Source organism: Coprinopsis cinerea (genome assembly GCF_000182895.1).
Source record: "Coprinopsis cinerea okayama7#130 chromosome 2 map unlocalized cont3.2, whole genome shotgun sequence".
NCBI lineage: Eukaryota > Fungi > Basidiomycota > Agaricomycetes > Agaricales > Psathyrellaceae > Coprinopsis > Coprinopsis cinerea.
The window spans coordinates 1,134,464-1,146,549 of record NW_003307543.1 but is presented as its reverse complement, the minus strand read 5'-3'; the positions used below and the strand labels follow the sequence as shown (position 1 = coordinate 1,146,549).

The 12,086-nt window shown below is 49.9% G+C and overlaps 8 protein-coding genes and 1 non-coding gene across 9 annotated transcripts; 2 read left to right on the top strand and 7 right to left on the bottom strand.

Moving 5' to 3' along the window:
* Positions 1-412: 412 nt before the first annotated feature.
* On the bottom strand, positions 413-921 carry CC1G_13881 (hypothetical protein; the record flags this gene model as incomplete). The annotated part of the gene is made up of 3 exons (XM_002911799.1): positions 413-613; positions 669-756; positions 806-921. 3 exons carry the CDS (start codon positions 919-921, stop codon positions 413-415), a joined length of 405 nt encoding a protein of 134 aa, XP_002911845.1.
* Positions 922-1,375: 454 nt separating this feature from the next.
* CC1G_13880 (ubiquitin specific protease 48) lies at positions 1,376-2,105 on the bottom strand (the record flags this gene model as incomplete). Its single annotated transcript, XM_002911798.1, has 4 exons — positions 1,376-1,685; positions 1,733-1,800; positions 1,858-1,953; positions 2,004-2,105. 4 exons carry the CDS (start codon positions 2,103-2,105, stop codon positions 1,376-1,378), a joined length of 576 nt encoding a protein of 191 aa, XP_002911844.1.
* Positions 2,106-3,802: 1,697 nt separating this feature from the next.
* On the bottom strand, positions 3,803-5,614 carry CC1G_01182 (hypothetical protein; the record flags this gene model as incomplete). Its single annotated transcript, XM_001833068.2, has 7 exons — positions 5,556-5,614; positions 5,462-5,500; positions 5,204-5,412; positions 5,091-5,149; positions 4,877-5,038; positions 4,481-4,813; positions 3,803-4,419 (listed from the first exon to the last, which is right to left on the bottom strand). Exons 1-7 carry the CDS (start codon positions 5,601-5,603, stop codon positions 3,803-3,805), a joined length of 1,467 nt encoding a protein of 488 aa, XP_001833120.1. The 5' UTR covers positions 5,604-5,614.
* A 193-nt stretch (positions 5,615-5,807) lies between these two features.
* Positions 5,808-7,451, top strand: CC1G_01181 (mitochondrial chaperone BCS1; the record flags this gene model as incomplete). The annotated part of the gene is made up of 6 exons (XM_001833067.2): positions 5,808-5,911; positions 5,965-5,995; positions 6,055-6,366; positions 6,417-6,729; positions 6,779-7,016; positions 7,064-7,451. 6 exons carry the CDS (start codon positions 5,808-5,810, stop codon positions 7,449-7,451), a joined length of 1,386 nt encoding a protein of 461 aa, XP_001833119.2.
* Positions 7,452-7,503: 52 nt separating this feature from the next.
* On the bottom strand, positions 7,504-8,640 carry CC1G_01180 (williams-Beuren syndrome critical region protein 22; the record flags this gene model as incomplete). The annotated part of the gene is made up of 6 exons (XM_001833066.1): positions 7,504-7,581; positions 7,639-8,068; positions 8,119-8,215; positions 8,268-8,446; positions 8,516-8,553; positions 8,605-8,640. 6 exons carry the CDS (start codon positions 8,638-8,640, stop codon positions 7,504-7,506), a joined length of 858 nt encoding a protein of 285 aa, XP_001833118.1.
* A 197-nt stretch (positions 8,641-8,837) lies between these two features.
* Positions 8,838-9,609, bottom strand: CC1G_01179 (BET3 family protein; the record flags this gene model as incomplete). Its single annotated transcript, XM_001833065.2, has 4 exons — positions 8,838-8,957; positions 9,011-9,244; positions 9,296-9,493; positions 9,544-9,609. 4 exons carry the CDS (start codon positions 9,607-9,609, stop codon positions 8,838-8,840), a joined length of 618 nt encoding a protein of 205 aa, XP_001833117.2.
* A 248-nt stretch (positions 9,610-9,857) lies between these two features.
* Positions 9,858-10,459, bottom strand: CC1G_01178 (hypothetical protein; the record flags this gene model as incomplete). The annotated part of the gene is made up of 2 exons (XM_001833064.2): positions 9,858-10,367; positions 10,412-10,459. 2 exons carry the CDS (start codon positions 10,457-10,459, stop codon positions 9,858-9,860), a joined length of 558 nt encoding a protein of 185 aa, XP_001833116.2.
* Positions 10,460-10,584: 125 nt separating this feature from the next.
* CC1G_01177 (hypothetical protein) lies at positions 10,585-11,779 on the top strand (the record flags this gene model as incomplete). Its single annotated transcript, XM_001833063.2, has 5 exons — positions 10,585-10,859; positions 10,922-11,264; positions 11,317-11,415; positions 11,469-11,489; positions 11,540-11,779. The coding sequence occupies 5 exons, from the start codon at positions 10,585-10,587 to the stop codon at positions 11,777-11,779; spliced, it is 978 nt and encodes a 325-aa protein (XP_001833115.2).
* A 136-nt stretch (positions 11,780-11,915) lies between these two features.
* Positions 11,916-11,998, bottom strand: CC1G_20025. The gene has a single exon. It is a non-coding gene; the product is annotated as a tRNA-Phe (tRNA).
* Positions 11,999-12,086: the final 88 nt, after the last annotated feature.

Below are 12,086 nucleotides of genomic sequence, written 5' to 3'. Positions count from 1 at the left end.
CCTCGTTGCAATGTTTATGCATCCGAGGCCGCTGCAGTTTCCAATCTTTCCGTAAAGGTCATCAACAGGCATCTCAACGGGGGCCAAGGAGATGCACCTTTCAGCCAAACTTTGGATATCCAATAGCCCTCATTGGCGCTGTCTTCGTCTACTTCTTGCACGGTTTCAAACTCTTTGACGAGACGGGGGTGTTCGATCTCGTATAACCGTTCTACAGCGGTTTTGGTCAGTACACGATCTCTCTGCTGTGGTTTCCGGCAATCAACGCTACCTTGGAAGTTTGAAATAATACAGTCGTCACAAGTATCACAAACCCTCAACAAAGGCTCGAAGCGACAGTGACTTTCGCGAACAATGGACTTGTAAGCATCCTATTATCCATTAACTGTTGTCGAGGACTTATGGAGAAGGCTCATACCTTGGATATTACTTTCATTTCTGTGGCCTTGTCAGGATCGAGTTTCCCGTGAGGACATTGAATGTCAGAATTGGGAATTAAACGCCCAACAATTTGGCATCCCGACTGAGCGTCTTCCTTCTTGCCTTCAGAGTATCGCTCAAGGCAATATTTGGATAGCCAGTCTCTCAACACCTGCTGACTGACAACAACGCCCTTGGATGTTATTCAGTAAAGAGACCGATCGATGGTTAACTCGCGCATTGCTCACCTCGTTGCCTGTGTCATGATGCCAGGTGCGATAGATGCCCATTACCACCTGTCGCTTTTCTTCGAACTCCGCCTTCATGTCCGCAAGCCTTCAGAACATCGAATCAGTGTCAATCTAATGTCACAGGAGATGTATACCTTTTCTCGTGTTCTTCGCAAGATTTCTCGTGATCTTCATTCATCTGTTCCACCACCCGAAGTGCCAGCGGAGGCGGCTTCGGTGAAAGAATCTCCGCGTTAGGAGAACCGGTCATCGTGTCTTTTCTCATATACACCAACATATAGGCATCTTTGGATGAAATTGTACTGGTTGGGAATCATGAGATCGGCGTGGTTTCATAGAACGCCAGTGAGTCCTCACTGTTCGACTCGCTCTGGAGCAGGAATTAAAACGGGCCTATCCGGAAAATCAGAACCAGGTGACCTCCCAGGACGCATGGAGGAACACACTCATCATCGTCGCTTTCGACTATCCGGCGCCTCTTCCGAGAGCTCTTCCTGTCATATACGATGGGTAGATGCTATCAACTCGTGATTTCAGGCAGACGATTCTGTACGCACTTCTGTGTCGTATCGGCGGATGTCTTGTTGACACGAGCTTTATCCCCGAAAAGGGTTATTTTGGTAACAGTTTCATCGTTAAACTGGAACCAGGAGCCTAGTCTTTCTTGTCCGTTAGCAAGGTGGACAAAGGGCAAACGTCGATCCTTACTGCGTGTCGTAGACCTGCGCCTCGTAATGGCCATGGTAGGCACTGCTTCCTTTGTGCAGCAGGATTCCACGCAGTTCATAGATGTTTTGAGCGTTGTCATTGGGGACGCCATCTCCCTGTTTTCCGAGAAACTGGCCCATGTCAAGAACGGCAGGGAAGGTGATGACGTGTTTCGATTTCTTCCGTTCCATCGTTGAGAGGTCATACACGAACCGGAGAAGAGAAAAATGGAGAACGGGAGGGAGTTGGCGTAGCTCCGTGTACCGCGTTGCATCCTGCAGAGAGTTACATTGCGGGCAGAGGTACCTATGCTTGGTTGTAAGCAGAGGTCAGAGTTAGATCGGTTCACTGACTGATTGTCCTGTGTTAGAACTTCAGGCTCCAATGCAATTTTAATGCGATCCTCGAGCCTGGAGTTGGCCTGGAGAGCGACTTTATGTAGCCATCGATTTATTTATAACATGGCCAAGGGACGAACCTTAATGTTGACTTCAATCTCTAGGAAATCGGAACTGCGTTCCGAGGTGTAATTGCAGGTATGACATACGGTCCCATACACCTGGCTCCCTTGGAACTGAAGGCAAAGGGTCATCATGAGGCAAAGGCCAGTAACGGAGATCTTACCTGCGATGCTATGAGGTTTCTGACAACGGGATCCGACTGTTTCTTGAATTCTGCGTCAAGATGGGACATGAAAAGCTTCGAAAATCTGGCCGAAATGGTCATTCTCGGTCCTTGGGGGCCACAGATGACACATACTCCTGTGCATCCTGTTGTTCGGATGTTCGAAGATGCAGGCTTTCGACGAGCTTTGTTGGATTGTAGACGGACTGTCTTCCTTCCTGTAGTGCGGCGAATGTGACTTGGAGGTTAAATATTGGGAAATCCTTGTCCGATGATCAATTGGTAGGCTCACTGCTGCAGCGTGAAGTCGACCTACTTTGAATTCTTTTTCACTGCCTTCGGGAACCTGACAGCGATAAACGCCATTTCTGAACGCGATATCGCGAAACCAAACCTATACGGTCATTGTTGAATACGTGTCTGCTCCAGGAAGGATGCATGGGTGCGCACTTGTAAAGACGAGTTGGCGTAACATGTGGCCCCAAGATTCTGTCGTTCAAAATTAGCCAGGGATGTTACAGGAACGCAGCTGTGTCAACAAAGCTAACACACCCGCAGTCCCACGGGAATGTCAGGATCCCGAGACAGAAGCGACGGATCCTCTTTAGACTCTGCCGACTTGTCAAACAGAGCTTGGGCCTTTTCTAGGGAAGAGTGGAACCAACGTGAGCTTGCTGGACATTATTCTTGGGGCAAGCCACACCTTCATCTTCCCAAACGTCCTGGCCAAGATAGTTCAAGCAGCGGGGATTGTTCTTGCACGCCTTCTTCGAACATTGCGGATTTTCGTCGTCGTCAGATATAATTATTACATCTTGTTCGTCCACAAGGGGAGAGATGTCTGTCTGAGGCCGTGACGCGTATATGTTCTTGCAGCAAGGCAGCCCACTTTTCGATGAAAAGCCATATACAGCCCTTTTGTGTTCAGCTGTAATCTCGTCTGGTGTTGTCGCCTCAGAACCAACCCATGACCAGGGGGTTGCACTGCTAGACGGGATCATGAATCGTTTGAGTAGTTCACCGGGTGCCAGGCCCTTCGGGTCCGATGACGCTCGTCGTTTCCGCTTCAGAGCCATATCGAGCAAAGACTATAGTTCTCTAGCGCTGTGTCCGAACGCTGTGGGGAGTGTGTTGCCGATGTGTCGCAAAAGAAACTGGTCGACGTCGCGCACGATGACCATTGAAATGTACGGAACAGGCGGACCGCTGGCATCAAACCCGTTTGACGTTTGTTGACCCAAGTTGGGAAGGCCAGGAAATGCCAGAAACCACTTCGTTTAGTAGATTGTACACCGGGGAATGAATTCGCAGAGCGACCATCCCTCCTTATCGTTAAGTCTTTGGGGAATCCCCGGACTCTTATCCTCAAAGTCCGTTGTGCCGGTAATTCAAAATCACAGCGCCCCCGTACCTTGAAATGGGTAGAGTACTTTGAAAGGCTGGGATCTTGCTAACCCTTTCCCGACCGATCGTAAGATTCTCCCAAGAAAAACAGAACATTGACAAGTGAGCCACCAAGTATACATGTACAGGATGAAAAGCAATAGGACCGAGGTGTTAATACGTCACTATGAAGTAAGAAGGACATTGTACAATAGAATCGAGGGATTATAGGCATGAGAATGTGCAAGTAAGCAGAATAAGGAGTGGGACCAAGAAACGTGGTTGATCTGGAAATGCATATGGTACAAAATGGCCAAGAGTTCATGACAAAATAATGTGCAGCAAGTGGAAAGCTAATTGGACACACCAAGAGATTGGGGTTTGAGGACATTGGGTTTGGGGACAGGTGAAGATTCTTAACGATGGGTAGGAGAGTTCGCGAAGGCCCGTGCGCGACCTCGACCACGACCCCTGCCACGACCACGACCGCGATTCGATTGCCTTGGGTCTGGTTGTGCCCCTTGTTTCGGGACATCACTAATTTCAGGAGCATGGGTTTGTGTTAGTTGCTGCGACGCCTTCGATTGATTGCGACGGTGGGCCGGTTTGCTCTCATGATTCCCTTTAGAATCCAGCTTCGACGACTGGGCCGTCTTGCTGTGTGGTGTTGGAGGAGGGGTGAATCCACCGTACCGCATGAGGAGCTTGAGAACGTCGGATTGCTTTTCTGCGTCCGTCGACAATTTATGGATGGGAGACTGGGGTCCTTTGTTGGACGTAGCTTTCGTCCAGGCCTTGTTAATATCGTCCGGAGTCGCGAGGCCGCTGTCCAGGATTCTCCAGACTAGCTGGGGTTCACCGGAATCAAGGGCCAAGAGCAATGAACTCCCAGAACCTGGCAAATCATAGAGTGATGGTGCGTCTTCAGGGGGAAACTCCTCGAAGATGTGCTCCACGATCTCAACCTTGCCTAGTTTGAGGGCAAGGTGAAGTGCTGTCCAACCTTGCGAATTTCTCTCTTCCATGTCAGCACCTGATGCAATGAATGTTTCAGCTTGTTCAAATGGAGGCGATGGGGATCTCGAGACACGCACCATGAGTATCGAGCCATTGAACAAGATCAAGATCGCCGCTCCGCACAGCGAGATGAAGCAAGGTCTCTGTTGGGTCTTTCGGTTTAGAGTTCACGTATGCTTCACACCCGGGCCTAATTTCACCACCGCTTGCATCAACAGAGTACTCCCAAACACCCTTCTTCACCTTTTCAGCATTGCCAGAACGAGCAGCAGCGAAGATCTCCGACCGCAGCCGCTGGGCCTTCTGTGCTTGCACACGGGCAGCGTCTTCAGCCTTCCTCTTGTCGGACTGAACTTTGGCCTTTTTGGCTTCTTGTTTCTGCTTCTGTCTCTTTTCAGCGGCGATGCGCTCTGGGAAAGGAGATGGTCTCAGTCATCGACGGCGCGTTGAGACAATTGAGTACAACACAGTACCTTCTTCTCTCTCCGCTGCTCGACGTTCTTTAAGAATTTTAGCCTCGCGTTCACGCCTCTGCTGTGCTTCCTCTTGTTCTTTCCTGGAACGCTCCAAACGCTCCTGATATACCTGAGGAGACTCGTCTACCACGTCATAGCGACGGTAGTTCCTGTGCGGGTCTATGCGAACCAACATCAGCATTGAGCCACTGAGGTGTCAAAGTAGGCCTACCCGCAGAATGGAAGCGAAACCTTCCTCCACCGCCACGCATCATGTACTCAAAAAGCTCGCTGACACGGAGCATTAGCCACTGCAGCCACTCAAGAAGAAAAAACCGAGCATACAAGAAAAACTCCATGTCTTCATAGTAGTCATCGTCATCGTCGTAGTAATCGTACTCGTCGTCGTATTCTTCGTCAGAAAAACCGTCGAAGATGTGCCTCCTTGGACCAAGGTGCTTTTCCAAGACACGAAACGCTTCTCCAACTCTTTGGAACTCGGCAGTGGCTTCTGGGTTGTCCGGGTTTTTGTCAGGATGGGTCCTCAGAGCTGCCTTTGGAGTTGGTCAGTCACAATGCCCATCCAGTCTGTTATCGATTTACCTGTTTATACGCGGTTTTCACGACCTCCAATGTGCATCCCTGCAAAGACACACACAAGTCAGACACGGCGAACCTTATCTCCAGTCAGCATTACCTCCTCGAGTCCCAGAGCCGTATAGGCTGCCTCCGCTGTCATAGACATGATTGCTGTAAAACAAGAGCCTCGAGCGCTTAAGCGGGCACTCTTGGGAGCGAGTGGACAGCACGGTGGGTGAACAAAAAGTCGCGTCGCGTTCAGCTGATTAGTACTTATGTATGCACAGCCACGCCGCTCCGCTTTCGGACGGCGAAGCTTTTTTGAGCCGCAAAGCTCAGGCACGGCTAGCAGGCGCTCGTTTCTTGTGCCATGTCGACGACTCAGCCAGCAAACTCGGTAACAACGCCGCCAACGATAGACAAGACCGCGACAGGGACTCAAGTATCATGGTGGGAAGGATTTGCGGCTGAAAAGTACGCGTCTATGCTCTTTAAAGTAACGAGGAGGAGCTATATATTGAGTACAGTCCTTACTTCCAGGCCGGCTTCGGCCTAATGGTGGGTGAAGTTTATACATTTCAATGGAGAAGGATATTCACTGGAATGAATGGAATTAGGCCATGGGTGTCGGCCTCACCGTTCTCCGACAGGCCACTGTTGTTGGCACAACTGCACTACAGCGGAGACTCTTGGTGTCACTTGAAATCAACAACAAGGACAGAGCATACGAATGGTTCTTGACATGGATGGCCCACCAGTCCAATGCTCCATCTACTATGCGCAACAGGGCTGCGTCCTGGATTCGAAGTCACCAGCTCAGCGTCGAGACGACGGTTGAACAGCGGAAGAACGGGAGTTCCTCCGCTGCCTTTAGGCTCGTTGCTGGTCCAGGAAACCATTACTTCCGCTACAAGGGCGCATGGATGCAGGTACCAATGCACTTACTTTTCGTTTGGAATATCACTGAATTTGGTCCTAGGTCAAACGAGAACGAGAGACCAAATCGATGCAGCTAATGTCCGGAACGCCTTGGGAGACCGTGACCCTCACCACTCTCTCTCGGGATCGCAACCTCTTCACTGAACTCTTATCAGAAGCCCGTGACATGGCCATGCGCACTCAACAAGGAAAACTCGTCATCCACACCGCTTGGGGAATCGAATGGCGACCTTTCGGTCAACCGCGGGAGAAGCGTCCTATCCAGAGTGTCGTCCTCGCAGATGGTGTCGCTGAAAAAATCGAAAGCGATGTGAAAGCTTTCCTAGATCGCAGAAAATGGTATGCAGACAGAGGTATGTCGGTAATGTTAGCTTGCAAACGCTTCGTACTTACGGTCTATAGGTATTCCATACCGGAGAGGCTATCTTCTCTACGGACCTCCGGGATCGGGCAAAACCTCGTTTATTCAAGCCCTGGCTGGATCGTTGTCCTATGATATCTGCGTCCTCAACCTTTCTGAAAGAGGACTGACGGACGACAAACTTTTCCATCTGCTTTCGAACGTGCCAGAGCGTAGCTTCATCCTTATGGAGGATGTTGACGCTGCCTTCAATAAACGAGTCCAAACTTCTGAGGATGGGTGAGCCTACTAACCTCGGTATGGATGAAACGCTGATACCTGCGCAGATACCAGTCGTCGGTCACGTTCTCCGGATTCCTTAATGCATTGGACGGTGTCGCATCCGGCGAAGAGAGGATTATCTTCCTCACCACCAACCACCTGGAAAAGCTCGACCCCGCCCTTATACGCCCTGGTCGTGTGGACCTTGCAGAGCTCATCGACGACGCCCATCCAAACCAGGCCCGAACCTTGTATGAACGCTTCTACGGAGGCGGTGAAGCAGTCACTGGTTTACCAGACGAGAAAGTCAAATCCCTGGCCCGAAAATTGGAATCCATCGTCGAGACGGAATGGTCAGCTGGACGAAAAGTCAGCATGGCAGCTCTCCAAGGGCACTTTATTCAGTCTGACGCTCAGGCTGCTGTAGATACCTGTCATATCTTGTTCAAGTAGAGGGGATGGATCTGGAAAATAGAACGGATTGGATAGCTGCTCCAATGGTATACTAAAACACTGCTCTCCGTTTGCGACCAGTGTACTTTGAGTCGTTGGGGACACTTTCTTTGCCCCGTTTTCGGTATAGCTGTATAACGCATTAGATTCTCGCTAAGTTTCAAGACAAGACAGTGTTATTACTCACCTCTTTTTTCTTCAGAATCCAATCTCTATCCTTCACGGACTTGCGCTTTGATTTTGACCTCGCCCTCTCCCTCTCTCTCCTCCTCTCAAATTGTGCCTTCGCATCCACTTCCTCTGATCCATCGCCTTCCAATCCCTTGGGCACCTGTTGATTGTTTTCGCTCCTCCCAACGAACAAACACAGGAACACTTTTTTCGCCTTCTTCGAGTTGGGATAATCAACGACGATACCTCCTCCGAAACCGGCCTTTTGAGCTATCGAGGTGATGAGTTGAATTTGGTCGTCAGAGGAGGGGTAAAATTGGAGAACAGCGCGAGAGGGGTTGCGGAGGGCGGAGAAGAGGGTGGTGAAGAAACGCGTTAGGCGGTGTGGCGGACTCGAGGTTGGGTGGGAGGTTTCGGCGTTGAGGAGCCATTGGAGAACGGATATACTGTACATTTTTTAATGTTATAAGCCAGGCCCAGAGTGCATTGTACGAACCTGATTGCACCGTCAAAACTACCCGGTCTGAACCCAAATCCTTGTCCAATATCCTGTAAAAACAGGTCCCCTTCTACTTCACGTTCAAGTGCCACCTCTTGACCAGTTATCAGCGCACAGAGAGACTCTCGTAGAGGAGTAAAACTCACCAAGCATGCTGGGAGCAATATCCACGCCCGCCCAGATGTAACCCTCCTCGTCCAGGATCTCGCCAGACAGCCCAGACCCACAACCAATATCCAGCAGAAAGGCGGGCTGATCTGGAGGCAAGTTCAAAAGTTCCAATGCGCGATAAGTCATATCGGCTTGGATTTGTTGGTTGCGAGTGCTGCAAGCGACGAACAGGGAAGCGGGTCAATATCCCTTCACACAGCGACAAAAGGATGTGGATGAGCACTTTTGGGTGTATTTTTTAGCTTCTGTATCTCCATAGTACTGGGTGTATTGTATTAGCAAAGAAAATGCATTGAAAAAGGGATTTCTTACAATTTCTGGCGGGGCAATTAGCTCTGGTCTGCTCATGGTAAACGCTGGTTAGAAAATAAGGAGGGTGTGATCTAAATTTAGCTGGATTGATCCAAATGCTTTATCTCGGTTATTGATGATGAACAACAGCGGCTGCAGCATTGCTCAAGGCCCTAGGGGCTCGATGGAATGACAAGAAATAGAAAGAGGTCAATGAAAAGGATAGTGTACAAGATTAAGCTAAGAAATTTCGTCTAGTCGTCTCCAACGGGAACCTCTTCCTCCAGATATTTTACTAATTTCACTCGAATCTCTGTTACTTCGTCGCCTCTCAGCACATCGGAAATAAACTCTGCTTGAACTTGTAGTTGTACCTGAAGATAAAGGTTAAACCAGTTGCACAGGGTAGAGCACTCGCAATACGCACCATCTCGAGAGCCCCTCGGATGACCCCGCAAAGAACATTGCTGAACCACAGACCACCCTCCAGCGCATCTTCCGGAAGTTCAACAAACTCTGCCAGTGGGTTCTCATCAAGAGTAAGGGTGAACCACTGCTGTGAGCCTTGGGGAATACTCTGGCGATTAGGACCAGCGGGCGGTTGTGGCCCACCACTGTGTGTAACGTTCGGGGTGATATTCAGGAATGTCTTGAAGCCGACCTGATATCGAGTCTGAGGTTCTGCTAGCCAACTACCAAAGGCCTGACCCACCTTTGCAATTATCTCCCCCGTCTCCCGAAAATCCGTGCATCGCCCTAGACTCGACCGGGCCAGGAAGTCCTCAATAAGCCTCGTCCCGATATTATATCCCATCTTCTCCAGCTGCTTGTTGACCTCATCATAATCCTCGTAGTCTTGAATTAGTTGTACCACCAGAGCGCCATAAGTCAAAGCAAAGAGTTCTGCATTCTGGGCGAATGAGAGATTGCGGTGAACACGAAATCGTCTAGGCCTCTCACGATCTTTTCTGAACGACCTTTCCAGAGCTCTTCGCCTAGCGATTTGTATTTGATACTGGTGGCCATGTCGAGTTAGAGGTGTAGCTTGAGTTTCCGGATGTGGTTGAAGGACAAGCTGTGATGGGCCGACTGTCGCGAGCGCTTCACGCGTCCGAGCGTTCAATATCTGTCCTCACAAGACCACAGCGTCCACTGACAACAGCTTTGGTCCTGTCTAGTAATATTAACAAAAGAAAACTCATTATACAACGAACGGAATCCGTTGAAGTTTAGAATACGAGCACACTGCCAACATCTCCAGCACCATCCACCGTCTACCACCGGTCGAGCCTGTTGAGCTTCTTGGCCGTCGCGGCGTTGGACTGTGTATTCTGTCCTCTGACTGGTAAGTGCATGGCGTGTCGCCTTCCAACGTAACTTCCAATCATCCTCTGGTGTTGGATATTCTCCCGAATCTCCCTCCTCAACTCGGATTCAATCTTTAGTTTCTTCAGCGGGTCCACGTAGCCCGGCCCAAGTTTGACACCTTGCTCTATTTTAGCCAGTTTCTTCGCCTCGATGAGGGCCTGGGCTTCCTTGAACTTGGCTTGTAGTTCGGAGACGGGTGTGTTGGGGGGTGGTGGGACGTAGTCGGGCGAAGCGAGGGGGTAGCGAGGGAGTGGTGGGGCGGTTGCTGGCGAGGATAGGAAAGATGCGAGGGAAGTGACTTGGAAAGGTGACAAGTCCTTGACTTTACACTTGTCATGGATTTGGAAACGCGCACACAGCCTGTGTGCTGTTTTCTGCCCGACTCCGTAGAATTTTGTCAGAGCATACTGTTCATTCTAGGTCAGCTTCTGAAGCCTTTTTATGAAAAATGTACACTCACTCTCGCCAGATAGTTGTCTGGTAGGTGAACACCCAGTATGTGGACCATGACGGAGACTGCTTAACCAGCGAAGCGTGCGGAAAAAAGCGCGCGGTGACAGCTTGGCTCACCTCAATCCGTTGTCGGAACCTGAAATCACAGCTTGCCTCTGACCCCCACTCATCACATTCACAATGGCTGATAACAAACTCGAAGGTCGTCGCGAAGATGCCCTCATGAAACAGAGGAACCAAATGCGCGAAGAATTTGAGCGCCAGAAGCAAACACTCGTCGCACAGACGGAGAAAGCACGTCCTTCGTCCAACCGATTCGTGGGGCAGAACGATTCTGTCGAAGAATCACTGAAGAACAGTACCATTGGTCTCGTCAAACTCGAAGACTTCCAACAGAAAAAGAAGGAAATTGAAGAGGCTAGAGCTAGAGAAGCTGCACGGAGTGCGGAACTGAAGTATGCACCCTCCTTTCATACGACGCGCCAAGATCGCTAATAGAAGGTTGAGTACTGTTTAGGGACGACGCCAAAAAGACGAAGAAGAGGAAGAAAGTGACCAAGTCTACCTTATCTTTTGCTATGGATGACGAAGAGGGCGGAGGTGAAGATGGGTCGGGGAGCGGTTCTCGGTCAACACCTAATGGTGATGCAGATGACCCTCCAGTGAAGAAGAAGAAACTGAGCAAGAATCCCAACGTCGATACCTCGTTCCTCCCTGATAGAGAACGGGAAGAAGAGGAGAGAAAGGAAAGGGAACGCCTTCGATTGGAATGGCTGGCCAAGCAGGAAGAGCTCAAAGCCGAAGACATCGAGATCACATACTCCTACTGGGATGGTAGCGGACACAGGAAGAGCGTTGTGGTATGTCCCTCCAGGTTTATGATCCGTTTCCCGACTCGCTTATACCCCTCAGTGCAAGAAAGGTGACAGTATTGCAACGTTCTTGGAAAAGTGTCGTCAACAATTCCCTGAGCTTCGAGGCGTCAATGTAGACAACCTTATGTATATCAAGGTACGTCTGAACGCCTTATTCTTCCAAAAGTCCTACATTCACCTTTTGTATAGGAAGACTTGATTATCCCTCACGTATGTATCTCCAAACCCGAGCCTTTCTTGCTGCTCACTTTCCCCAACAGCACTACACATTCTATGACTTTATTGTCAACAAGGCACGAGGAAAGTCCGGTCCACTATTCAACTTTGACGTGCACGACGATGTACGGCTACTTGCGGATGCCACGAAGGAAAAGGATGAATCCCATGCTGGCAAAGTGGTTGAAAGGAGTTGGTACAATCGCAACAAGCACATTTTCCCCGCTTCACGATGGGAGGTATTCGACCCGGAAAAGAACTACGGGAAATATACGATTGCATAATTTGCGCCATGTAGCTGTCCTCGCGTAGCCGTATTATTGACATCTTTTCCGATTTTCGTGTTCGTATCCTCTCTAGCGCTGCACACCAGAGAACCCAAGGTAGCTTTTGTATAAAGCGAAATTTGACAAAAAGGAATGGGGGCACCGCGGATTGAACGCGGGACCTTTAGAATACGCATGTGCTTCAGTCTACTGCTCTCCCAACTGAGCTATGCCCCCTGATGAATGGGGCTCTGTTAGCGAGTACATCACTGTTGACCCTCTGATGCTGTCATCATTACCCAGATAGTACGACTGACCGCTTCCG